Source organism: Amblyraja radiata, chromosome 6 (genome assembly GCF_010909765.2).
Source record: "Amblyraja radiata isolate CabotCenter1 chromosome 6, sAmbRad1.1.pri, whole genome shotgun sequence".
Lineage (NCBI taxonomy): Eukaryota > Metazoa > Chordata > Chondrichthyes > Rajiformes > Rajidae > Amblyraja > Amblyraja radiata.
The window spans coordinates 84,453,787-84,481,141 of NC_045961.1; the positions used below are offsets into that span (position 1 = coordinate 84,453,787).

The 27,355-nt window shown below is 46.7% G+C and overlaps 1 protein-coding gene across 13 annotated transcripts in view; it reads right to left on the reverse strand.

Moving 5' to 3' along the window:
* dock9 (dedicator of cytokinesis 9) overlaps window positions 1-27,355 on the reverse strand; it is a 317,738-nt gene that overhangs the window by 173,212 nt on the left and 117,171 nt on the right. For all 13 annotated transcript variants that reach the window (XM_033023076.1, XM_033023077.1, XM_033023074.1 and 10 more), the window contains exon 3: window positions 7,329-7,418. In XM_033023076.1, coding sequence (XP_032878967.1) covers window positions 7,329-7,418 — 90 coding nt within the window. The remainder of the gene's footprint in view (window positions 1-7,328; window positions 7,419-27,355) is intronic.

Below are 27,355 nucleotides of genomic sequence, written 5' to 3' on the forward strand. Positions count from 1 at the left end.
GGGCATTAGGACCTCATCCCAAGGATCTCGAGGGAAGGTTCCGATCCAAAACACCGTCGGTCCATTTTCCTCGACAGATACTGCCTGACCTGCTGAGTTCTCCCAGCAACTTGTGTCTTGCCAAGGTCTTCCAAGGTATTGTCACCAAGCTGCGGGCACCGAGCCATAATGGAGATAGCAAAGCACGTTACTAGAAGTTTGGTCGAGAGCCAGGTTTAGCAATGTATTGCAGGAGAGAGAGAAGCAGAGCTTCAGGAAGAGGACTCCAAACCCATGGCCACAGAGACTGAAGCCACAGCCACCCCTGTCCAGAGGGCTGAAGTGGTGGACTGCAGGAATGTTGGAAGGTCTTGGAAGCTGCGAGCTGGCATAGGTTGTATAACCACCTTGCGCAGCCAGGAAGCTTCCCGATGGGCTCCGCGGCTGTGAACTGGGAACGCGGCCGGAGGCCTTTACCGAGGTGCCACGGTCTCGATGCCTCCCGGATCGCGGCGTAGAAGACCAGGTCGGGGCCCGGCCGCATAGAAGCCCGGGTCGTGGCCCGGCAGCATAGAAGCCCGGGTCGGGCTATGCGGCCAACGGAGCCTGCGGCTGGGGCCCGGGTCAGCACCACGGAGGCGTGAAGTGGGGCGTTGACAGCGGTGAGGCCTCGGCGGTGGCAGCGGTGAAGCCTCGCAACGAACGGGCCTAGGCGGTGGTGAAGCCTCATGGCGGCGGCGGCGATGCCTCGTGGGTTGACCCGCGGTGAACGAGAGCGTGGAGGACCACCGTGAGGGAGGAGGGGAAGATCAATGGAGGACCCGGCCTGGGGGGACTGCATTGCGGGAAGTGGGGGGAGAACAATGGACAATGGGGACCTGGCGTGGAGGAACTGTGGGGCGGGGGTGGGGAGACAAAAGGAGGAGCTGCCATGCTTTGTAATTTTGACAGTGCCGTAGGTGGCTGCTATTTGTATACATTGTGTATGCAAGCAAAGAATCTCACAAAGTATTCCTATTCCTATATCACGTCCTCGGAAATGATTCATCTAATGACTTAAGGCACAATGTCTGCAAAGAGGTCTAAAAGTATATGGCGGGGTAAAGAGCTCTAACTTGGAACATGTTTTTCAAGCCTAACGGGTTCTATTGCAAATAAGTGAAGAGATGATTTTGTTATCTCACATTCCTAGTCACGGACATGAATCACAGTCGCCTACACAGCTTGCATCCTGGGTTTAAAGATCAAACGACCACAGGATTTGGCTGAGAAAACTCACAGCGTTTATCCCACGTGCTATCCAAGATGTTCCCAGTCAACACTACTTGGCCACACCAGAATGCTGGCATGTTTATATGAACATTCAAGATCACGATGATTAAAAATGTCTCCAGCAATTCTTTTTGAAATTGAACTAGATTATTTAAAAAGACACAGAACAGGCACACAAACATTACAGGACTGTTTTGAGCGAGACTACAATGGATTTGATTAATGTAGCTATGGGAGAAAGGGGGAACTGTGGCTGATAAAGGAAGTGAAAGACAGCATAAAGCAAAAGAGAAGGCATTTAATATATAAACATATAAAATTATAAAAGGACTGGGCAAGCTAGATGCAGGAAAAATGTTCCCAATGTTGGGCGAGTCCAGAACCAGGGGCCACAGTCTTAGAATAAAGGGGAGGTAATTTAACCTTTTCACCCAGAGAGTTGTGAATTTATGGAATTCCTTGCCACAGAGGGCAGTGGAGGCCAAATCACTGGATGGATTTAAGAGAGAGTTAGATAGAGCTCTAGGGGCTAGTGGAGTCAAGGGATATGGGGAGAAGGCAGGCACGAGTTATTGATAGGGGACGATCAGCCATGATCACAATGAATGGCGGTGCTGGCTCGAAGGGCCGAATGGCCTCCTCCTGCACCTATTTTCTATGTTTCTATGTTTCTAAAATGGCAAAGATTAGCAGGAATCTGAAGGATTGGGAAGCATTTAAAAAAAATAGAAGGCAACTGAAAAAGCAATAAGGAGAGGAAATATTAAATATGGTGAGCTAGTCAATAATATAAAAGAGTCAACAATATGTATAAAAAATACCTAAATCTTTTTCAGAAAAAGTAAAAGAGAGTGGAACACTGGAAAATGATACTGGAGCAGTAGTAATGGAGAACAAAGGAATGGAAGACAAAGTGAGTATGTTTTGTGCGTCAGTCTTCACAGTGGAAGACACCAGCAACATGTCAGAAATGCAAGTGAGGCAGAAGTGAATGCAGTCGCTATTACCAAGGGGAAGGTGCTGGGAAGTTGAAAGGTCTGAAGGTGGACAAGTCATCTGGACTAAAGATAGACACAAAAGGCTGGAGCAGCTACCTGTCCCGCTGAGTTACTCCAGCCTTTTGTGCCAATCTTCGGTTTAAACCAGCATCTGCGGTTCCTTCCTATACAAGTCATCTGGACAAGATGGACTATACTGCAGAGTTCTGAAAGAGGTAACTGTAGAGGTTGTGGAGGCATTAGTAGTGATCTTGCCACATACATCTGTGGAAGCAAAGTCCGGTGACCCAGGTTCAGTCATGACCGAGTGGAGTTTGGACATTCTCCCCGTGATCGTGTGTACGTTCCCTGGGTGCTCCGTTTTCTTCCCGCATTGCAAAGACGTCCCAAAGCCTCTCGTGTGTAGGTTAGCAGTAGACTGGGGGGGGGGGTAGTTGATTGTAAAGTGTATGATAGCACAAGGAGAACAACTACGGTGAATGCAGGCTTTTCACCAAGGTAAGGGAATCAAAAACAAGAGGACACATGTTTAAGGTGAGAGGGGAGAAGATTTGATACAAACATGAAGGGCAACCTTTTCACTCAGTTGGTGGTGAGTAAATAGTACGAGCTGCCAGGAGGTAGTTGGGACAGGCAATTTAACGGCAGGGAAAAGACACTTGGATAGGCACATGAATAGAAACGGTTTACATGGAAATTGGACAAGCTGAGACAGGTCATCTTCATTGAATGGACAAGTTGGGCCAAGAAGCCTGTTTCTATACTATATATCTCTATGACTAAAATGGGGAGAGTAAGAGTGGGTTGATGGGATCGGCGTAGATCCATGTCTATTGGTCAGCACAGACAATGGGTTTCAGGGACTGTTTCTGAGGCTTGTGATTCTATGAAGTCGTTGCCTAAAAATAATTCCAATTCGCAATAGCTCAAGGTTCCTCAGGCAGTCAGATGAATTAAAATCTGCCTCGAGAAGCCTTTTAGTCATCGCGTTCCTGCCCCCCCACATTTCTTTCTGCAACTCCCGTCTCTTCTACCCAGGACTTTGAACTTTGCTCCCAGTAACTGACTCACTACTCAGGGAAAATTATCCCTGCTGCACGCAGTATCAGTTTTGAACAGGTCGACTAAATCTCCCACCCTCCTCTGAGCCAAGAAACTCCCAAGGGCCAAAATTCTCCAAACTTCTCTTCAGTCCAAATAATCAAAGCTAAGCGACTTTCAAACCTCCCCAGTCTTTTTATTTAAACAAAATAAGAAAGCTGTAGGGTAAACAGGAAAGATTCAGGCCAAAATAAAAGAGTTTCAGTGGAACCGTGTATCAGGTTTTCTGTCTCCAGGTCTGGTTTCTACACAACAGACATCACAAAGCACACGGTACTGCTCTCAAGCATATCACGGAGAGATTTATAAGCACTGCTTCATTAAATACTTGATGCATTAGAATAACATCACTGTTTTCCACTTTACCACTGCTTCCTGTACAACATCCTCCACTGTTTTCATAAAGCAAACCTACTTGCCGACAAATCAAAATCCCTTGGAAATTCCCCAAACATTCAGATCATAGAACAGTCTAGTACAGCACAGGAACAAGCCCTTCGACCCATGATGTCTATGCCGACCATAATGCCAATTTAAACCACTCCCATCAGATTCAGATTCAAACTTTATTGTCATTGTGCAGTGTACAGTACAGAGACAACGAAATGCAGTTAGCAACCCCCCAGAAGAGCGAACATAGAATAATGAGCAATAAATATATATACGTACATATAGTCGTAGTAGTGCATTTTTCTGGGGGAAGGAGTGTCCGGGGGGGGGGGGTGACTGGCAATCACCGAGGTGCAGAGTTAAGTAATGTAACAGCCGCAGGGAAGAAGCTGTTCCTGGACCTGCTGGCCCGGCCCTGGACCTGTGGTCCATCTGCCTACACATGATCAAAATCCCTCTATTCCCTGCCTGCCTGTTCATGGTCCTGTCCAAATGCCTCTTCAACGCTGAGGCCATATCAGCTTCCACCAATTCTCCTGGAAGCATCGTCCAAAACCTACCTCACTCTGTGCCATAAACATCTCCTTTAAACATTCCACCTCACCACTTAAACCTATGAAGGGCCTCGAAGGGCAGAATGGCCTACTCCTGCACCTACTGTCTATTGTCTATGTCCTCTAATATTTGATATTTCCACTCCGTGAAAAAGACTGAACTATCCAACCCATAACTTCTATTCCTTGGCCTATAATTTATTGGTTTGTCTTTACTGCTTTTCTTAAACAAAGGAACAAAATTGGTTATTCTCCAGTCCTCTGAGACTTCACCAGTGGCTAAAGAGAATACAAAAATTAAAGAGGATACAAAAATCTCTGCTAAGGCCCCAGCAATCTCCACCCTCACCTCTCTCAATAACTTGGGATTGATCCTCTCAGGCCCCAGAGATTTATCCACCACAATGTTCTTCAACAGCCCCAACACCTTCACTTCCTTGATATCAACATACCCCAGAGTATCAGCAAACCTCTCCTGGATCTCACTATTCTCCATGTCCTTTTCCTTGGTGACTACCAAGTACGATGCAAAGGGCTTGTTCACTACCTGCCCACTCTCTCTGGCTCCAGGATAAATTAGCTTCTTTGTCCCCAAGTGGTGCTACCTTCTCTCTTGTCATTATTTTTGCCTTTGATTCGTTACTCCGCCAAAACCAGATGCAAAAATGCCGAGATTTTTACCATTTCGCTAGCGATTTCACTTTTACATTCGCTCATCCACTCCTCATTAAATTTAGTAATTTTTCTGTACACATTTTTAATAAAATCCTTCCCCCCTCCCCCATTTTTTCACCTCACGCTGGGCACCTTCTCATCGCGTACCCCGCGCTACCATAACGGCTGCTGCCGCCTGGCTCTCCTCCCGCTTCGCCTGGTCCCACCGCTTCTTTTCGCCGTCCCCGCAGGCTTGCACTGTCCGAAAATCCCGCGCGTCAACAGCCTGTCGGCCCACAGGCGTATTGACGGCGTACGCCTAGCGCGTGGAGTTTCGCAATGACGTCAGGCCGCCCCCTTCCCTCGCAACCGCGCAATGGGTCTGTACTTGGTCTAGTTACATATAAAATGCCTTGGCACTCTCTGCAAGGACATTTCATAGCCCCATTTAGCCGTTTTAAATCATTATTTAAGTTCTCTCCAGCTTCTTTCATATTCCGCAAAGTTCCCGACCAATTTCAGCTTCATAAACCTTACATATGCTTCTTTATTCTTTTTGACTAAATTCGCAACATCTCTCATCATCCAACGTTCCTGAACTTTGCCATCCTTGTCTGTCATCCTCCTGGCATTTAACCCGTGAGTCTTTATACAACAAGCAATTTCAAGCACTATTCGATCAGGTAGTGACAAAGGGATCTCAAGAGACAAATGGCGCAGCTAGTAAAACGACTGTCTCACAACTTCAGCAACCTGGGTCCTGACCTGAGGCACTTTCCGTGTGGAATTTGAAAGTTCTTGCTGTGACCACATGGGTTTCCCCAAAGTGGTCTGGTTTGCTCCCAGATGCCAATGTCGGATGGGTTGGTGACTTAATTGGCCACTGTCACTTTCCCCTAGGATGTACAGGAATTAATGAATGTTAAAGGCCGGCGGGGGGAGGGGAGGAAATTTGAAGGGAACGTGGGAAGAATAGGTTACAGGGAAAATAAGTAGAGAATAAGATTGCTTTGTGAGCTGGCATAGACTTTGATGTGAGTAAATGGGGAAATTCAACTCTATTCAGTTTAATTATGACTGTTTAGTGCCTTGACTCCAGCCACTTAACTTGAATGAACAGCCTTTCATTCTCTGCCTAACAAGAAGTTTGTTTTCAAATTTCCAATTCATTGCCCAAGCCTTTTGGGGGAGAGTGGTCCAAATTCCTGGCGTACTATGTGAGCAACAGGTTCCTGACACCACTCTTGAATGATCAAGGCTTGAATTTGATGGTCTTGGAATGCAAGTCCATTGATCCCTGAAAGTGACAAAACAAATGTACAGGGTGCCAGAGGAGGCAGATGGCATGCTTGCCTGTATCAGTTAGAAAATTGAGTATCAGAGTAGGGAAGTTACACTGCAGCTGTATAAAGCTTTGGTGAGACTACACTTTGGGTATTGTGTGTATTTCTGGTCACCACTCCACAGAAATAATATGAAGCTTTTGGAGAAGTTGCAGGATGTTGCCTGGTCTAGAGAGCATTATTGGCCATTAGGAAAGTTTGGACAAACTTGGATTATTTTCTCTGAACATCAGAGGAGGAGGGGGTGACCTGATAGAAGTACATTAAATTACATGAGGGCCAGGCAGTGTATATAGTCTGTCTTTTTCCCCCCAGGGTGGTGATATCAAACACTAGAGGCTTAAATGGCAGTTGGACATTCACGTGAACAGGCAGGGAATGGAGGAATACAAGAGCATGTGCAGACAAGTGGGATTAGTTTACATTGGTATCATGTTCAGCTGCAGGGCCAGTTCCTGTGTAGGAAGGCACAGCAGATGCTGGTTTACATAGAAGATATATACACAAAATGCTGGCATAACTCAGCGGGACAGGCAGCATCTCTGGATAGAAGGAATGGATGACGTTTTGGGTCGAGACCCTTCTTCCCGTTCTGGACTGCTCAATGTTATATGTATCCCTAAATTCTGGACATTTCCCTCCCCATCCCCCAACAGAGACAGTTTCCCTCCCCATCCCCCAACAGAAGCCTTGTCCATTCCTTGTTCATTCCTTTGGACACCATGAACTCCTCAACCAGATCAACCTTAATCATCTACACTCACAGAAATACAACACTTGTCAGGCGACTTAGTTGAGTTTACCTTCCTCCTCTGGATTGCGTGCCAAGTGGAACAAATACAATACAATACAATCAGTTTTATTCGTCACATTGCACATAAAGTGCAAGTGAAATGAATTTGTCAGCAGCGGTACAATGATAAATACTATGCCTCACAGCAGTGAGTGAGTCAAGCCATTTATAGCCACAAGTCAATGAAGCGCTAAGGCTGAATCTGTGGTTATTATTGCTAATCGCTGTTCTCCGAGGGACTTACTTCTGTGACGAGCAAGCTTTGAGCTTCCCTCCTTGCATTCTCTGGCACCGTGGAGCACAGTGTTCGCCCGTGGCGTTTCAAGATCTTGATCTGATAAGATACCAAAAGAAAGCAATTTTCAATGTAACGCAATATCACGTTCAAAATCTCCAGAACTAACGCAAAAAAACCCGGCAAATCCGAAATAAAGACAATGTTAGCATTGCACAGTGTCTGTGGAAAGGCAGGCAGAGTTAAAGTCTCAGACAGATGATGCATCGTACAAGGATTTTCTTCTTGTTTACTGAAAGCAATACATAGCTCAATCAAAAGGCAGCAGAAAGAAGCCAGATTCAAGCATTTAACAACCGATATAAATGACAAGGAAGATTAATGCTTTACAGGAACTGGACATCATAACTTTTTCTCTACTCTAACTTTTTCACATAGTATTTTAGTACTTTCAAATTAAATTCAGAAAATACATACATAGCTTGTTGAGATTCAGGTTAGTTTATTGTCATAGACACCAGAGTGCAATTAAATATTATATACCTGCAGTTAGGATAAATACAACTAAGGGTGAAAAACAGCAGAATGGTCCAAGATTCCAGAGCAAAATTAGTGCCAAAGATCATCAAAGCAAATAAACGAATAATCAAATGAGGTAAAGTGTGTGGTAGCTCTTCAGGGAAGGTAGAGTGAATTAGAGGATTGGTTCAGGTGTCCAATAACAGCGGGGAAGATGCTGATCTTAATTCTGGACATCCTGGCTTTCAAGCTCCTGTATCTTCTCCCTGAAGGAATAAGAGAAATTCTGGCCCAGGATCTTTTTTAAAGGACTCTTGGGAATAATCTTTACACTTTCTCCAGTGCTCTCATTTATTGCATTTGTGCTCACTTTCCAATATATTTGCATGCTTGTGTTGTAGCCATCTTATCTAGGACTCCACTGTCATTCGATCTGATTTTGTCTGATGTAGTAATGGGCCACAGAATCACAGACACCCTGCTGGTTGGTTTATGTGTTCTCCACATCACACATTAGCATGACGACACCTTGCAATCTTACAAGGGTAGAGGTCACAGGGATAGTGGATTGATTTAAAGCAACACAAATCTGGAGCGACAGGGCATGGAAGAAATAGAAGACAGCTGTTCGGAGTAATTCATAGTGACAAATGCAAGGAGAAGAAACTGGACTACAATAGAGATTGACCTCGAGGTTGAACATTAGAGAGTATCGAATCAGGTGCAAGGCGCCAGACGCATCGGAGCCAGAAAATGCTAATCTCTGAAGACACCATAGACTACAAATACAAAGTAACCCTCGTTATATAATGGACCATGGTGGGGGGGGGGGGGGGGGGGGGGGGGGGTTGGTCACCGTTATTACCGATCATTCTTTATAATCAAGATATGAAGGAGGATCTCGACCCAAAACGTCACCCATTCCTTCTGTCCAAAAATGTTGCCTGTCCCGCTGAGTTACTCCAGCATTTTGTGTCTATCTGAGGTATTATCGTTATGTAGTTGAAACAAAGAACTGCAGATGCTGGTTAAAATACAAAAGAAACACAAAGTGCTGGAGTAACTCAACAGGTCAAGTAGCATCACTGGAGAACAATGATAAGTGACATTGAGACCCTTCTTCAGACAGATTCAGTCTGCTGAGTTGCTCCAACACTGTGTCGCTTCACCTTAAGAGTAAGCGCCGATACCACTGGTCTTCACCAGTCAGCCCTTCTTCACTGATTGACACTGCTGTTGTTGGGGTTCACACTGTTGCCCCTGGGGACAGAGATTTCTTTAGGCCACTGCCAACGACAGGACACGCTCGGTCACCATGGGGCTCCCTCCCCTCTCACCCGCTTCCAAGGTGGACTATGTTGGCAACTCCCTGGGAGGAGGAGGAGAAGGATGCAGGGAGTTTGGGGAAGTGGCCGAGTTGCCAGAGCGACGGGAGGAGGAAGCGGTGGTGGTCGAGCGGGGAGCGGACAAAGCCAGCGCCGACAGCAGGAAACAACAGCAGGTGAGAGGGAAGGGAGGCCCACGGTGACCGAGCGCGTCCTGTCAGTGGCAGCCCGAAGAATGCGGCGTCTCCAGGGTTTACATTAGACCAGGATGATCATCACTATGTGCAGAAACTGTGCGTCAGGGTGCAAGTGACCAAGTGCGAGTTTGGATGGCAAATGTGTGCAAGGCTCTCATTTAAGTAGAGAACTCTATGATCGGAATCAGCAGGAAATTGCTGGAGAAATTGCCTTGGTTTGTTGCATGAGATATAGAAACAGCTAATTCTCCCTCACGACGTCTATGACGAGTTTTAGAAACTTAATCGGGTATTTTCACATCCCTTATTCATTGGAAATTATTTATTCTTTATACTCTTCTTTATTACTTATTCTGGTAAAAAAGTTAATTAAGTGGTAAGTCCACATTTGGAGTATTGTGGGTAGTTTTGGACCCCCCCCATTAGATGAAACATATGAAGGCTTTGGAGTGAGTGGGTCCTGAAGAGGTTGAATGTTGCCTGGATTAAAGGTTAGACAAACATACATTGTTGTTCTCTGGAAAGTCGTATATGGAGGGGAGACCCGATAGAAATATATATGATTATGAGAGTCATAGATCGGGTAAAGTCAGAATCTTTTCCCCCCCATGGAGGAAATGTCAAAGACTAGAGGGCGTAGCTTTAAAGGCAGAGAGGAAAAGTGAAAAGGAGATTTGCCGTGATTTTATTTTAAACGCAAAGTGTTTTGGGGGCCAGGAACACACAGGTGGTGGTGAAGGGAGAAAGAACAGTGGCTTTTTAAGAAGCTTTTAGGCGGGTACATGGATATACAGGGAATGGAGATGTATGGATCAGGTGCTGGCAGAAGAGATTAGTTCAACTTGGCATTGTGTTCGGCACAGAAAGGGCACAGTATGGTTCCTGTACTACACTGTTGTACTGAATCTGCATGGTTGCAAACTTTCTACTATAAAACGCAAAGTATTCAATGCAATTAACCAATAGACAATAGGTGCAGGAGTAGGCCATTCGGCCCTTCGAGCCAGCACCGCCATTCAATGTGATCATGGCTGATCATCCCCAATCAGTACCCCGTTCCTGCCTTCTCCCCATATCCCCTGACTCCGCTATTTTTAAGAGCCCTATCTAGCTCTCTCTTGAAAGCATCCAGAGAACTGGCCTCCACCGCCTCTCTGAAGGCAGAGAATTCCACAGAATCACCACTCTCTGTGAGAAAAAGTGTTTCCTCGTCTCCGTTCGAAATGGCTTACCCCTTATTCTTATCCCAGAGACAATGGGTTTAATAATGCACATAACAACTGCTATAGAAACACTTTTGGATACATGATACTCCATCTTTCTGGAGATAGACACAAAATGCTGGAGTAACTCAGCGGGTCAGGCAGCATCTCAGGAGAAAAATAACAGATGATGGTTTGGATCGGAACCCTTCTTCAGATTGAAAGTCTGAAACAATACGCTAAGACTGTGCGTTCAAAACTCAGTTGAATTTGTAGAGCTACAAAGAATGTTCCCACAATGAGGTCATGACCTACAAGGAGTTTGTTCCAGTAGTTTTAAAATATCATCAACACTTTTCAAACCAAGCCACACGATCTGGAAGGAATACTCCAGGCAGATTCCCAGCATACGTTAACTGGAAAACCCCAACCCGTTTACAGAAAATTTAAAAAGGAAACACTGTCTTCCTTTTATTGTTAATGACCATCTCCCAATGGCCATTTAATCTTCATGCTTCACAATCTCCAACTTCAGGCCTGAGACTGACTCCACTTACATTCTCTCCCTCGATGTCAGCAAAACAAAGGAGCTAGTCATCGACTACAGGAGGCGGAATAGAGAACATGACCCAGTCTACATCAATGATGGCGTTGAGATGATCGAGAGCTTCAAGTTCTCAGGGAAAATATCACAAACAATTTGACATGGTCCCAACACATTGCGGTACAGCCAAGAAAGCACATCCACGTCTATACTTCCTCAGATAGCTACGGGAATTTGGCATGTCTCAAATGTCTCTTCCCAATTTCTGTAGAAAGCATCCTGAAACCCTTGTCCCACAGTACGAGTTCATTCCAAGAGTTCTCCCGAGTTTGCCCTGATCCAAACTCGGAGAATTACGGTAATGGCCACTCGTCGGTACTCGGGGCTCTCGTGGACATTTTTCATTACGGTGCTCCGGTGGCTGAGGCGCCGTTCTGGCGGCGGCGACCTGGATCCGGGGCTCGGCCGCAGTCCAGTGGATGACAATGTCGGGAGCTCGCAGGTCACAGGTTGATGCCTGTTTTCTGGAGCACCCGTTGCAACAGCTGCGTCCGCTGGACTGGAGGGCGGCAGCTTCGACCACCCCCGGGCCGCGGAGCTTGAACCGCGGGACTGACTTACCATCGCCCGGTGGGGTATCGCCTCGGTAAGACTTTTGCCTCCATCACAGTGAGGAGGTGTTTGGTGAACTCACTGTGGTGGGTGTTAATTTGTGTTTATTGTGTGTTGTTATTATTACATGTATGGCTGCAGGCAACAGCATTTCGTTCAGACCGAAAGGTCTGAATGACAAATAAAGGATTCAATTCAATTCAATTCAATTATGTTGATAAATCTTCACGAGTCTTCCCGTGCTTACCTGCCATTAGCGAGCCTTCCCGAGTACCTGCCATTAGCGCTAAGAAACGTCGCCGAGCTCCGACGTACCCGCTACGTTCATTCTCCGTGCTTACCACGAGTTTGGTTTTTTTTAAACTCGGGAGAGCTCTTAGAATGAACTCGCACCGTGGGACAGGGCTATTATCCAGATGCATCACAGCTCGATATGGCAATTAAAGGCCTGTCCCACTGCGGCGACCTAATTCGCGCGTTTATAAGAGTTTGCCCTCGACTCATACTCGCAGCATGGTTGACACGAAGTCCTATGAGGTCTTTGTAACTCTCCTTCATGCTCGAGAGGAGTCCCCGTGTACTCGAGGCCTCAGCTAGGCCGCGGTGTTTTTTTCAACATGCTGAAACATGCCCGCAAGTACAAAAAAGGTCGCCATTTTTTACTCGTAAGTTTAGTCGAGGTAGGTCGTAGTGGGTCGTAATGCTATTGTAGGTAATCAAAGGCAATCGAAGATAATCGAAGGTAAAGCTCGTTGAGAAAAAAAAGTAAACCGACCGGTAATGTTAAATGCCTGCTAAACTTTATTAAAAAGTTATCTGGCTTCTTAAAAGTGTCTCCACTAAACTAAAGAGTCCAAAACCAGGGTCCACAGTTTAAGAATAAGGGGTAAGCCATTTAGAACGGAGATGAGGGAACATTTTTTCACACGGAGAGTTGTGAGTCTGTGGAATTCCCTGCCTCAGAGGCCGGCTCTCTGGATACTTCCAAGAGAGAGCTCGATAGGGCTCTTAAAGATAGCGGAGTCAGGGGATATGGGGAGAAGGCAGGAACGGGGTACTGATTGGGCTGATCAGCCATGATCACATTGAATGGCGGTGCTGGCTCGAAGGGCTGAATGACCTATTCCTGCACCTATTGTCTAATGTCATCCGCAGCCAGCGATCGAGCTCCCACATCGGGGCGGTCGAAAACCAGGGACCGCGACCTCCACCATGTTAAAGTCCGCAGCTCCCGCAGGTTGGAGCACCAAAGGCTGACCCCTGGCAAAGGGATTGCCCGCTCCAAGATGTTAAAGTTCGCAGGCTCCGCTGTTTTTAGAGCTCTAGAAGTCCCAAACAAGAGGGCCCAACTCCACGATGTTAGGCCGCAGTGCAGATGGAGATACTACACGGAAAAAGATAAGAAAAGTTTCCCCCCCCCCACCCACAAATACAAAACTAAAGATAAATTAAAACATATATTTTACTTCGGAGTCACGTGAGTGACTACGTGAAGTGCCCGCTCAGCACGCATGCGCGGCATTTTGCGTTCAGCAGTGCAACAGCGGCCGCATCGGGAGTCAGGCGCTCCCGCTACAGGGTGAAAGAACGGACCGTCGGGTAAGCTCTGAGGTCGGGTTTTCTTTCACAGGGAGCCTTCTGCTTTATTTCAGGCAGAGAAGAAAGGCTCTTGGACAAACCTGTCCCCCGCTCGACTCCACGGAGGAGCGTTCCATCTGGGGGGGGCAGCAACAAGGTGGTAGGACCGCTTACCCGGCGCTCCACTATTCCCCGACATCGTGCCGAGCCCAGCCCGCTAGCGCCTGAGCAGCGGGCTGGAAGTAAAGCTACCGAAGAAGCGTCCGGCCGGTGGCTTCCGACTTGTCGGACGGGGACGTCTCTCCACCCGCACACGGGGAGGGGAGACAGCCGCCTGAGCCGCATGGAGCGGCTCCTGGAGCAGGAGCTCCAGCGAGACGCGCTTCGTGAGGGGCGCTCTCGCAGGGGGAGTTCAGGCACTCCCTCCACAGTGTCTTGTGCACTGTCCATTGCTTCCTCCTTACCCGAGGGTAGCTTTGGTGCAGGAACAGGAAGAGCTGCTAGGTGTGGTGGACCGCTACGTGGCAGCCCCACGTGCAGGAGGCCGTTATAGGCCAAACCAGCGGCCAGCATTAACCACCTCTCCAACAGGCCCCTACAGGAGAGGTGGTCAATGAGGCCTTAGAAATGTATACAGCTCCAGAGAACTGTGAGTCCCTTAAAGTGCCGGCTGTAAACAGCCAAAACTGGGGGCACGTTGGGGCAAATATTCGGAACCAGGAGCTAAAACTGCAGCGGATCCTCAGGCTCCTGACGTCAGCCATCACATCGTTTGCTCGTTCTGTGGACAAATACGGAGATGACCACAACCTTCGTAAACAAATCATAAGACCTGCCATAAAATCCTAAATTTGCGGGGTTGTGCAAAACACCAGCCACTGAGCCAGACCCACTGCTCTTTGGCAAAAACCTCACAAAGCATATGAAGGATATGGAAGAGGCCTTAAAAAACTTTCGGTCTCATGAGGGCAGGCCCCGGGACGAGTAAACCAAAAACAATAATTCCTAAGCTGCAGCACCCCATCACGTCCATCAGTCGACGTCTACATATGGGACTGGTGAAAGCTCGGGGTCCGCATTCTATCACCAGAAGTCTTCTTTAGACCAGGGCCCAGAGCGGACCCCATGGAAAATGCGCCACCCCCCAACATCACCGCCACGTCAGACAACGTGCAAGGCTCGTTGGACCGGCAGGAAACAGAAGAATACCCATAACCATGGAGGTAGGTGGGTCTGGTTCCTACCAGCGTATAGAAAATAGGGGCTTAATACTAACAGGGGGGAGATTACACCTGTTTAAAGCACGGGAGTCTATCACGAGTGATCAGTATATACTCAATGGCTTTAGTGGATACAAAATACAATTCATACTAGAAAAATTGCCACCAGTTCAACATTCACCCCAGAGGGTATTTTCCCTCTCCGTTAAAGAAACGAGAGGGACAAGCTGAACTGGTGAGACTAATTACAAAGGGTATCATGGGAAAACAAAACATGAACCCATGGAATTCATATCAAATATATTCACTAAACCCAAAAAAGATGGTGGATGTCGCATCATCATTGACTTAACTTCACTAAATATGTTTGTTAAGTATATACATTTCAAAATGGAAACGGTTGTTACTGCCAAACAACTAATTTCCAAAGGATACTTCATGGCAAGCATTGATCTTAAAGATGTTTACTATTCAGTACCATTCACAAGGATCATCGCAGATACCTGAAATTTACCTGGATGGGGCAGCTATGGCAGTTTAAAGCGTTACCCAATGAATTCACATCAGCCCAAGATTATTCACCAAGATACTAAAACCAGCTCTGGCAATACTAAGAAGACAAAAACATATTGTCATGGCATATTTTGATGATATCTTAATAGTAGGCAAGACCATGGAATTGACTATGTTAGCTGTATCAGCTACCAAACAGTTCGAAACCCTGGGATTGTCTTACATCCAGATAAATCTAAGTTGAAGCCATCCACAATCATGGACTACTTGGGTTTCACAATTAATTCAGTCTACATGACTGTAACATTGCCAAGAGACAAAACAGTTGAATTGGCACAATCATGCAACAAATTAATGGTCAACGAGCGACCAACTATTCGACAAGTAGCAAGAGTAATTGGGGAAATGGTAGCAGCATTTCCGGCTACACAATTCGGACCTTTGCACTGTCAAAACTTACAAAGAGCAAAGGTACAGGCACCAAAACGACATACAGGTCATTATGATCGTGTCATGAAGTTACCGACTGAAGCAATATCAGAACTACAGTGGTGGGCAAAAAACGTTTGGCATAGTTTTCAGCCCTATTATCATCACTAACCCTACGTTAGTTATCCAAACAGCTGCCAGTGGTCAAGGCTGGGGAGCAACTAACTCCATATCCAGCACAGGTGGTAGATGGACTAACCCAGAGTCATCATTACCACTTACACTGGGCATTAATTATCTAGAGATGTTGGGTGACTTTTATGGTTTAAAAGCATAAGCATCAAATATGCATCACTTGCATGTACGGTTACAAATAGATAATACTATGGTGGTGGTCTACATTAACCATATGGGCGGCATAAAATCGGTATCATGCGACAAGTTGGTCAACACAATTTGGCAATGGTGTGTCGAAAGACATATTTGGCTATCAGCAACTTACCTGCCAGGTAAGCTAAATACAGTGGCAGACACCAGGTCATGTAAATTTAATGACAACATCGAATGGATGTTAAACCCCAAAACATTGGCAAAAGTTATCAAGCAATATGGCACGCCAGTTATCGATTTATTTGCATCAAGGCAAAATCACCAGGTACCTATGTATGTCGTTTTGGAACCAGACCCTGAGGCAGCAGCGGTAGATACAGTTACCAACGTACTGGAATTCCTGGCGAACCTTCACCACGATGAAGGACTCAGCTACAGAGCCATCAACACAGCTAGAAGTGCTCTGTCTGTCTATTTAAAACCAGCTCCAGGACAACAGGCCATGGGGTCCCACCCGCTGGTGGTCAAACTAATGAAGGGCATTTACAACTCTAACCCCCTAGACCAAGGTACACCCATATATGGGATGTCAGTGTGGTCCTGACATACCTCAGGGGATGGCCACCAGCCAGATCCCTCAACCTGGAACAATCTATGCTCAAAACACTCATGTTGATGGCACTTGTATCTGCACAGAGGGTCCAGTCACTACACCTATTGCGACTGGACAGCATGCTCACAGCTCCAGACCAGATCTCTGTCGTTATCCAGGGACTGATCAAACAGAGCAGACCAGGAACACCTAATCCAGTCGTGGAATTCCAGGCTTACCCGCCAGAACCACAGTTATGTGCCATGACTCACCCACTGTCCTACATAGACACAACCAAAAATATTCGAGGGAGATGAAAAGCCTTGTGGGTCAGTCATAAAAAACCTTATGGTCGGGTAACGAGCCAAACCATTTCTAGATGGCTCAAGCAGGTGCTAAAAGCTGCTGGGATAAACACTAACATGTACAAATCACACTCCACCAGGGCAGCATCCACGTCGACGGCCAAAAGAATGGACGTGCCTATAGACCACATCCTAGCTACAGCAGGATGGTCGGGGGAAAGACCGTTCAGAAATTTTATAATAAGCCGTTGGCAAAACCTGCTTTATTTGCAGAAATTTTTTTACATACTGCAAATATTTAATTTAAGCCCAGGGGAGCAATTTAATTTCTTTGTTGTTATTGTTAAAAAATACCATTGTGTTTTTCTACAAACAGATTCATTGGTTGATTACGATAACACACTTCCTCCCTCAAGGACTTCGGCAGTGAGTGAAGTAATAACTGTTACACGGTTTGAAATCACAGAGCTTTGAAGTCTTCACATAGTCACTCACGTGACTCCGAAGTAAAATAGTAAGATTAAACGAGAACTTACCAGTTTGAAGTTTGATCTGTATTTTATGAGGAGTTACGATGAGGGATTACGTGCCCTCCGCTCCCACCCTCAATAATATGGGTCAAACTGATAACTGATGTCTCCTTTTCTTTACTATGTTTATTTCAATAACTGTGTCTATCTGTGATTCCACACCGCTGCTTTGAAGTAAGCCGCGCATGCGTGCTGAGCGGGCTCTTCACGTAATCCCTCATCGTAACTCCTCATAAAATACAGATCAAACTTCAAACTGGTAAGTTCTCGTTTAATCTTACTATTTTGCAGCAAACTAAAAACACAAAGAAGGAAAAAGACAAGGCAGCTGGGAACAGGTTCAGATACTGGATGAGACAGCACAGTCAATGGCATTTTCATCAGTGATATGTGTTTGTAATTCTTTGTCACGAACCTGCCTGCAACAGTGAGAATTCATGGGACCAGGGATTAAATATTACTGGAGAGAAGGACTTCGCTAACCATTGAAGCAGAGGCTGAGAATTTAAAAAAAACTGCAGACTGTTACTGCTAGAAAGTCTCACGGAGCATTCATTGACTGGTCTTCAGTTATTTACCTTCAAAATCAATGAGAGGATCAATACAACACGTTCAGATCTGCTGACAAAGTAGAAAGTAAGCGTGGGAGGATACAAAGTTGTGATCGGATGAGTGAGCAAAATCATGACCGATGGAGAATTATACAAGAAAACAGAAATAGTGAACTATTAAAAGGCTGATGAGGCAGAGAGATTTGAGCATTCGGCATAGATTCCCGTACTCTAGGTTGGAGGAACGCAGCGGGTCAGGCAGCAATCAGTGGAGGGAATGGACAGGCAACGTTTGTAGTCAGGGCTTGATTGTAGGAGGGGGAAGAAAGCTGAAGAGAGGCGAGTGCAGGACAGAGCCTGGGAAGTGATAGGTTGATGTAGGTCGAGTCCTTGGGGGCCAAGCTGGACGGGCCACATCAGGAAGAAACAAAGGGACCCAGCGTGGGGGAAGCTGCCATAAACAATGGCGGAACCCGGTGTGGGGGGGCGCCAAGAACAAGAGGGGCATGTGGTGGTGATGGGGGGTGTGTGGGTGGAGGTGGTGGGTAGGTCAGTTAATGTGAGAACAAAGTATCTATCTTGGTAAAGCGAAAGGGGGGGGGGGGGGGGAAGAAAGTTTTGCCGACCTCGCCCACTGCCTCTTTACCTGGATCCACCTTTTACTTCCCAGGATTTGTGGTGCAAGTGACAAATATGAGAAAAAGGAGTCTGATAAGGTGAGGAATGAAATTCCAGCATCTGTAGTTCCTTGTGTCCTTCTGCATCAGGTTCTGATCGATGAATTAGAGTCATAGATTGATACAGTGTGGAAACAGGCCCTTCGGCCTAACTTGCCCACACCGGCCAATGTCCCAGCTACACTAGTCCCACCTGCCTGCGTTTGCTCCATATCCCTCCAAACATGTTCTATCCATGTAATTCTGCTCAAACGTTTGAGGTCGGGTGGCGTGAGGGCCTGCTGGTTTACCTCAGCACTTGATCCAGTTCATGTTGAAGCTCAGCAGTTGTCGTGAGGTTTCTGTTCTGCTCAGCAGCAAGCATAAGAAACCTTCACTTCTGATCATGTAAAATTGTGTGCAGTGTGTGTAGTTATGGTCTCCTGATTTGAGGAAGGTCATTCTTGCTATTGAGGGAGTGTAGTGTAGGTTCACCAGGTTAATTCCCGGGATGGCGGGACTAAAATATGTTGAAAGAATGGATCAACCGGGCGTATATTCACTGGAATTTAGAAGGATGAGAGGGCATCTTATAGAAACATATAAAATTCTTTAGGGATTTGATAGGTTACAGGCAGGAAAAATATTACCGATGTTGGGGGAGTCCAGAACCAGGGGTCACAGTTTAAGGTCATTTACAACTGAGATGAGGAAAAACATTTACACCCAGAGAGTTGTGAATCTGTGGAATTCTCTGCCACAGAAGGCAGTGGAGGCCAATTCACTAGATGTTTTCAAGAGAGAGTTAGATATAGCTCTTAGGGCTAACGGAATCAAGCAATATGGAGAGAAAGCAGGAACAGGGTTCTGATTCTGGATGATCAGCCATGGTCACATTGAATGGCGGTGCTGGCTCGAAGGGCCGAATGGCCTACTCTGCACCAATTTTCTATGTTTCTATTCCACATACACCTCTGGCTGGAGTCAGGATCAGTTTGTCGGTGGTCGAATTGAGTCATTGAGCGTGGAAACAGGCCCTTTGGCCCAACTGGCCTACACCGACCAACAAGCCCCATCTACACTATTCCCACCTGCCTGCCTTTGTCTCATATCCCTCCAAACCTGTCCTAGCCATGTATCTGTCCAATTGTTTATTAAACATTGCAATAGTCCCTGCCTCAACTACTTCCTTCGGCAGCACTTTCCGTACACCCACCACCTTTTTTGCGAACTTTAATTTTTTCTTTAACCCAGGTAGACCAGAAGACCCCATCACGTTCAGCAATTTCTTTTCTTCAGAAGTATCTGAAGCATTGCCTTCCTGGACTGCAATTTCCATTTCGCGGTTTTTGACTGCCAACTGAACGTTTCAGAAAGAACCATGCTTCATTCAGTGTGCCTTTAATGCGTCAACTGCTTGTGGGCACTTGTACCGACAGGATTCCCTTCATGTGGATTTGCAGCACAGCTCTGGAAAGCCGTGTTATTCCAACAGTGGTTATAAAGATATACTGTAATATGTGGTTCAGTAAAATTGCAAGATTATATATTTCAGGTTCCAAGTGCCAACCCCAGAAATGAACTTGGGAGGAAGTGACACCACAGACATGCAGCTGAAAGAGCTCATGCTTTCTTGATGCCAGCTGTGACTCAGAGGGCCAGGCTGAGTCAGTGGGTCACGAGGTCACATTGCATTCAGCGAGTGGAGGAGAAAATCCACCTCATCACATCCAGGGGCGTGGGGCTGTTGATGGCACTTCCTTCATGAAGGGATGTTACATGATCAACCGCTCAAGAAATCCCACGCTGGCATTTCGAGCAAGGACTGGTCATCTGGCCAGAGAGGTACAATGTAGAAACAGGCCCGCCGAGGCCACACCGACCTGCAGCCACCCGTACACCAATTCTATTCTACACACTAGGGACAATTTATAGAAGCAATTAACCTACAAACCCACACGTCTTTAGAATGTGGGAGGAAACCGGAGCACCCAGAGAAAACCCACCTTATCAAGTTCGTGTTCAAGTGAGTTTATTGTCATGTGTCCCTGATAGGACAATGAAATTCTTGCTTTGCTTCAGCACAACAGAACATAGTAGGCATTTACTACAAAACAGATCAATGTGTCCAAATACCATTATCTAAATATATACATACATGAATAAATAAAATGATAGTGCAAGCACCAGAACATCAGCCAAACTTCGTACAGACAGCACCTGTAGACAGGATTGAACTTGGGTCTCTGGTACTGTAAGGCTGCACCGCTGCACCAGCCTAAATTATCAAAATTAAGTGCTTGGCCCTCAGTCAATTAATCACCACCATTTCTGGAATGGAGGTGATGACTGCAACAGGCCTTTGTGGCCAAAATAACGAAACTTACATATAGACTCAGTGGGCTGCTCTGTACATTCTGTACTAACCAGGGGATTGTGCTTATGTATGGTAATAGTCTTGCTGATCTGTACGCAAAAAAGTATTTCAATATACCCTTAGTACATGTGATAATAAAGAACCATTGGACCACACGGTATGTGGGATCTTCCTGTGCACATCTTGCCTGCTGTGACCACTCATTTATAGTACTAACCATGCTTAACGCGCGACACTGATATTACAGAAAACTGTGATTTTTAGTTTATGAAAGACATCGCATGAAGGCAATTATTTTATTTCCTTGCTGAATGTAGCCTATATTTTAACATTATTTTTTATTGGCAGTGGGAATCGCTGTGGGTTACACTTGTATTGCCCGTTCCTGCTTGCCCGTGGGAAGGTGCCACTGAACTGCTGTAGTCCTTTTGGTGGAGCTGCGAATGGGACGAGAATGTCAAGATGTAGGACATGTAGCAGCAAAGGATCAGTGTGCCACTTGGAGGGGAACCCACAGGTGGTCGTGCACCTGCCTCCCTTGTCCTTGGTGGTAGAGGCTACCGGTTTGGAAAGTGCTGTCGGAACGGAACTGCAGTGCCCCCAGCAATGCAGAATGACATGAAGGTGAAAGAATGGTGTGTCAGGGTGAGGTCAGGGGAGCCTCGAAGATAATTTACAGCTTTCGAAACAGAAACACATTTAGTCTTCACCCTTAATGCTTTCCGCCGGGAACAGCTGCTGTTTAACCCACGGCTGAAAACAAGCACTTTACTGCCCTGTATTCTGCAGGCACACTGTTACGTGGCTTTACTGCAACCCGATACTTCACTCCTGGGAGAGTCATGGAAACATCCCACTTCGGAGCACAACTGTTTCTATCTTCTGACATTGAAAATATAACAATTGAAAACTACTGCGAACTCTAACCTACATTTTAAGCCGGGTGATAACAGCCGAGGCCCAAAGAAAACACGCACAAACTGCTTTGTGCCTTTAAGAAACCAACAGTTTCTTTATAAAAAATAAAACGTTTTCACTCAGAGGGTGTTGGATATATGGTACGTGCTGCCAGATGAGGTAGTTGAAGCGATAACTTCATTTAAAAGACACTTGGACACATACATGGATTGGAATGGTTAAGAGGGATAGAGGACAAAGGCGGGCAAATGGGACTAGCTTAGACGTGGCATCTTGGTCGGCGTGAGCGAGTTACGCCCTGAGCGTATTTCCGTGCTGTCTGACTCTATTCCAAGGAAGTGGTGATGGTCAAGCAGTACTGCATATTCAGCAGCAGTATTGATGAAACTATTGAGTTATGTGCTCAGCATTTATCCTGATGGCCATACCTTACTCTGCCCCGAGCTCTGAAATTCCCTTTGTGAAGTTCCTCTCTAGGAAAGCCATGGATCTTTGGGATCCTCTACCCACAAAGATGTGGAGGCTAAGTCAACGAGTATATTTGAGGCTGAGGCACGGCATTGTTTGTGGTGTGCAAGGGAGTCAACGATCGTGGAGAACAGGCAGGAAAGTGGTGCTGCCATGATCTGACCCAACCGTGGACCTGATGGCCATATGGTTGGCTCCTGCTCCTGATGTCCCAAATGGCTTGACCTCTCCCGACTCTTTTAATTAATTCCAAAAAACCCACCTCTTTAGTTTAGAGATACAGCATGGAAACAAACCCTTGCGGCCCACGCTGACCAGCAATCCCCGCACATTCACACTATCCTATACCCAATAGGGACAATTTTTTTTTTACATTTACCAAGCCAATTAACCTGCAAACCTGTATGTCTTTGGAGTGTGGGAGGAAACCGAAGTTCTCGGAGAAAACACACGCAGGCCATGGGGATAACGTACAAACTCCATACAGACAGCGCACGCAGTCACCCGTATGCTAAACACATAATAAAAAAATTTATTTTATTTTTTTCGGGCGCCTTTCAAAGTCTCAAGGACACCTTACAGAAAATTAACAGAAGAGAAAAAACATATAGTCAGAGTAAAATAAATAATAAGGACATCACCAATACACAAATTAAAGACAGAAATCGCTCCAAAGACAGAAAAATCAAAAAACAATGTGAAGAGAGAGCAGCGGCAGCTAAAGCGCGCCAGCGTCCACTCTCCCTTCCAACAGCCATCTTGGACACAGACTAACATATTAACTTACACACAGGAAAAAATCATCCCCCCACAGTGGTTACCACTGTGGGGGAAGGCACAATGTCCAGTCCCCATCCCAAGTTCATCCAAAGTCAGGCCTATTGAGGCCACCGCTATTGCCTCTACGGAGGCCCGATGTTCCTGGCCGTTCTGGCCGGGTGGTGTTGCCCCGGCGTCGGGAGAGTCCTCTCAGCGGCTGGGCCACCTGGAACGGCCGCTTCCTAGCTGGGGACCGCGGCTTCCGAAGCCGACAAGGCCGCGCCGGTTTGGAGCTCCCAGGCTCCCGATGTTAGAGTCGGCGCCGCCCGCTCCGCTCCGCAGCTGTTGATCTCGGCGGTCACAGCTCACCGGAGCTCCAGCGCGTCGATCCAGCGTGGCGACCCAGGCAAGGCATCGCCCGCTCCTCTCCACGATAGCGCTCCAGCACTGTGCCGCCACCGAAGCCGAGGTGCTGGGCGGTCCCCGCGAGGAAACGGCGCTCCATGCCCGCTGGTAGGCCACGAGGACGGGTCGACAGGGCAGCCCGGAGAAAAGCTGCCTCAGCGACCAGGTAGGGACCTAGAAGTATAATTACCCCCTTCCACCCACATTAAAAAGTCCATTTCTCCAACGGACGAAGCACAGGACTTACTAAAAACTTCAAAAAAAGTGATTTAAACGGACGGCTGCTAGTTAGCAGCCGTTCCCCAAGATGGCCCCTCCTCCACTCCTCTTTGTCTGAGGTTTTAGTAGTCTGGTCTCATTTCTACTCCCAAGGTACAGGAATTACAGCCAAAGTAAAAAGGCCATGGTCGGCATGTTGGAGGTGCACGGTCAATATTCCAGCAGCAAGCTTACCCAAGTAGCACAGGGATAACAACTTTACTGTGGGATACAAGTTTGACAAGGATGCACGGCAATCAGATTCCCAGCATAGATGGGCAGCACGGTGGCATTGCGGTAGAGATGCTGCCTTACAGCGCCAGAGACCCGGGTTCATTCCTGACTACAGGTGCTTGTCTGTACGGATTTTGTACGTGCTCCCTGTGACCTGCGTGGGTTTACCCCCAAGATCTTCGGTTTCCTCCCACACTCCAAAGACGTACAGGTTTGTAGGTAAATTGGCTTGGTATAAAAGTAAAATTGTCCCTGATGTGTGCAGGGTGGTCTTAATGTGTGCGAGGATGGCTTGTCGGTGCGGATTTGGTGGTGCGAAGGGCCTGTTTCCATGCTGTACCTCTAAAAGGAAGCTCTAAACATGCTCAGCCACTGCTGTAGGAAACAGGCAGGAAGGAAAGGCTAAGATCAAGATCAAATCAGCCACAACCTTTACTAACTGGTAGAGCAAGCTTAAAAGATCGAATGGGTCCAACTCATCCTGTTATTACCCTGGACTTAGTCCCACAACAGTGTGTTTTGGTAGTAAAGAATGAGGAATAACATGGCCCTAGATACAGGGAAAATATCCTTGATTTTGACCAAACTAGTGTCTTGGGATTTTCTCGAACTTCAGTTTGACATCTCGCCCAAAAGGTTAATCACAATGGTAATGCAGGAGAAGACAGGCAGAACCGACCTAGACCTTTTCCCTCATGATGCTGGAGTGAGACTTGAACCTTTAACTTTCTGACTCACTGATAAATCTGAGGATTATGGAATTCTCTGATAAGGCTGCTGCAAAGTGCTTTGGGTTTGCATTACGGGCGCTATATAAATGCAAATTCTTCTGTCTATATCTGGGGCAACAATAGAAACCAAAAAAAGTATAGATCGTCCTTTCAACTGCTACGGACCTTGACTGAGTGTTGGCAGCATTTCCTGGTGTTGCCTCAGATTTCCAGCATTCAGTTTTCTTTTCCCATCTCCGGTCCATCCAGAACAATGTTAACAACATTGATGATCGCCAAGATTGTGTCACTATTGTTTCTAATCTCTGCTTTGCAGGCACAAACGCTAATTAGATCTTTCACTTTAGCAACTATTCTTTATCGGACAGCCAAACCATTTCCCTGATGCCAGTGTAAGCATCAGAGCCACACCAATGAACATTTCCTTACTTTTGCCATGTACGGTGGACTCCAGCGAAAGAAGATTCAGAAGAAGGGTTCCGACCCAAAACGTCATCTGTTCCTTTTCTCCAGAGATGCTGCATGACCCGCTGAGTTATTCCAGCATTTTGTGTGTATCCAGCGGAAGCAAGCTCCCATCACCTACCTCAGACCTCACTCGCTCCATCTCCCGAACCCACCAGTTCTACCGCCGAGAAGATTAACAGAATATAAGATAGAAGCACGAGTAGGCTGTTCGGCTTCTTAAGTCTGCTCAACAATTCAATAAGGCCATACCCGTTAGCCATACCTTGGCACCGCTTTCCTACACTCACCACAAATGTCTTCATTCCCTTAATATCCAAACATGGATTTATCGCCATCTCGAATACAATCCGTGACTAAACTTTCAAACCACTCTTAGAGAAGGCCCAAGACTAACTACACATAAAGAGAAGCACATAGTGTTAACCACAGTCTAGAGGCCTCCATCTCAGAATTAATCATTGACTTTGAACTACATGGATTTTAAACAAGCCCTTCGACAAGGCCCCAGATAATGGTCTAGTTTGGAAGGTTAGATCACATGGGATCCAGGGCGAGATCACTAATTGGATACAAAGTTGTCTTGGTGGAAGGAGGCAGAGGGTGGTAGTTGAGGGGTGTTACTCAGATTAGAGGCCTGTGACCAGTGACTGTGCCATAAGGTTCAGCGCTTGATCCATTGTTGTTTGTCAGTGTTGTTAAGACAGTTAGCAGGTTTGCGGATAACACGAAAATTGGTGTTGACAGTAAAGAAAATCATCCAAGATTACAACAGGATCTAAATGAACTGGGAAAGTGGGCCAAGGATGACAAATAAAATCTGTTGTTTTTGGCAAGCAAAACCAGGGGAGGAATTACACAGTAAATGGCAGGTCCCAGGAAAGTATTGTAGAACAGACAGATGTTGGAGTGGAGGTACATGGTTCCTTAAAGTGGTGATACTGGTAAGCAGGGTGGTGAAGGTGACGTTTGGCATGTTTGTCTTCATCAAGTGGGGCATTCAGTACAGGATTTGGAATATCATGTTACAACTCTACTAGGGGGCGCTGTCCTGTGTGGTATGGCTGCCCAGCCTGCAGCTGTCTGTTTTTCATCTTTTTTCTTATTTTTAATTAGTTGAGTGTTTTGTTTTTAGGAGTTCCAGCCTTTTTTATGTGGGGGGTGGGGGTGGGGGTGGGGGGGTGGGAACTGCTTTCTGGGGTCTTTTCTGGAGGCAGCTTTTCTCCAGGCTGCAATTTCGACCCGTCCTCTCGGCCTTCCAGCGGGCCTGGAGCGACGTTTCCTGAGGGGACCGCCCAGTACCCCGGCTTCGGCGGCGGTGGCACAGCGCTGGAGCGTTATTGAGGAGCGGGCGTTGCCTTGCCCGGGTCGCCGCGCTGGAACTCCAGTGAGCTGGTACCGCCGATGAAACATCGCGGAGCTGCGGGTCTGTGGAGCGGCCAGCTGCGCCGCTGAATTTTAACATCGGGAGCCTGGGATCTCTCGCTGAGATCGCCAGTGGTAGAGCTTCATCCGGCGCGGCCTTGTTGGCTTCGGAAGCCGCGGTCTCGAGTAAGGAGGCGGCCGTTCCAGGTGTCCCAAGCTGCTGTGAGGATTCTCCCGACGCCGGAGCACCATCACCCGGAGAGAACGGCCTGGAACATCGGACCTCCGTAGAGGCGACTGCGGAGGCCTTAATAGGCCCGACTATGGGTGAACTGTGGATGGGGACTGGACATTGTGCCTTCCCCCACAGTGGGAGCCATTGTGGGGGGATGTTTTTATGTTTAAATTTCTTTATTACTGTTATGTCTGTATTCTTTCTTTATGTGCTGCATGGCAAGAAGCATTTCACTACACCTAGGTGGATGTGACTAATAAAATAACCTTTGAACCTTTGTACCAGTTGTGGATTAGACCACATTTGGAGTATTGTGTTCAGTTCTGGTCATCCAACTATGGGAAGGATGTTATTCAGCAGGAAAGAGTGCAGAGAAAATTCACAGGAATGTCACCTGAAGTGGAGGGGCTTTGAGTTACGAGGAAAAGCCAGCCAAGCCTTTTTTCCTGCAGTGTAGGAGGCTGAACTTATGTACCTTATGGAGGTACATAAAATCATGAGGAGCAAAGATAAGATGGATGGTCAGAATCCTATTCCCAGGGCAGGCGTGTCTAAAACTAGAGGACATAGATTTTAGGTGAGAAGATTTAAAAAGGGGCCTGAAGGGAAAGATTTTGATGTATAGTGTGGTGCGAAGATGAAATGTGCAGCCGGAAGAAGCTGTAGAGGCAGGTGCAATTACAATGTTTAAAAGATATTTAGACAGATACATGGATAG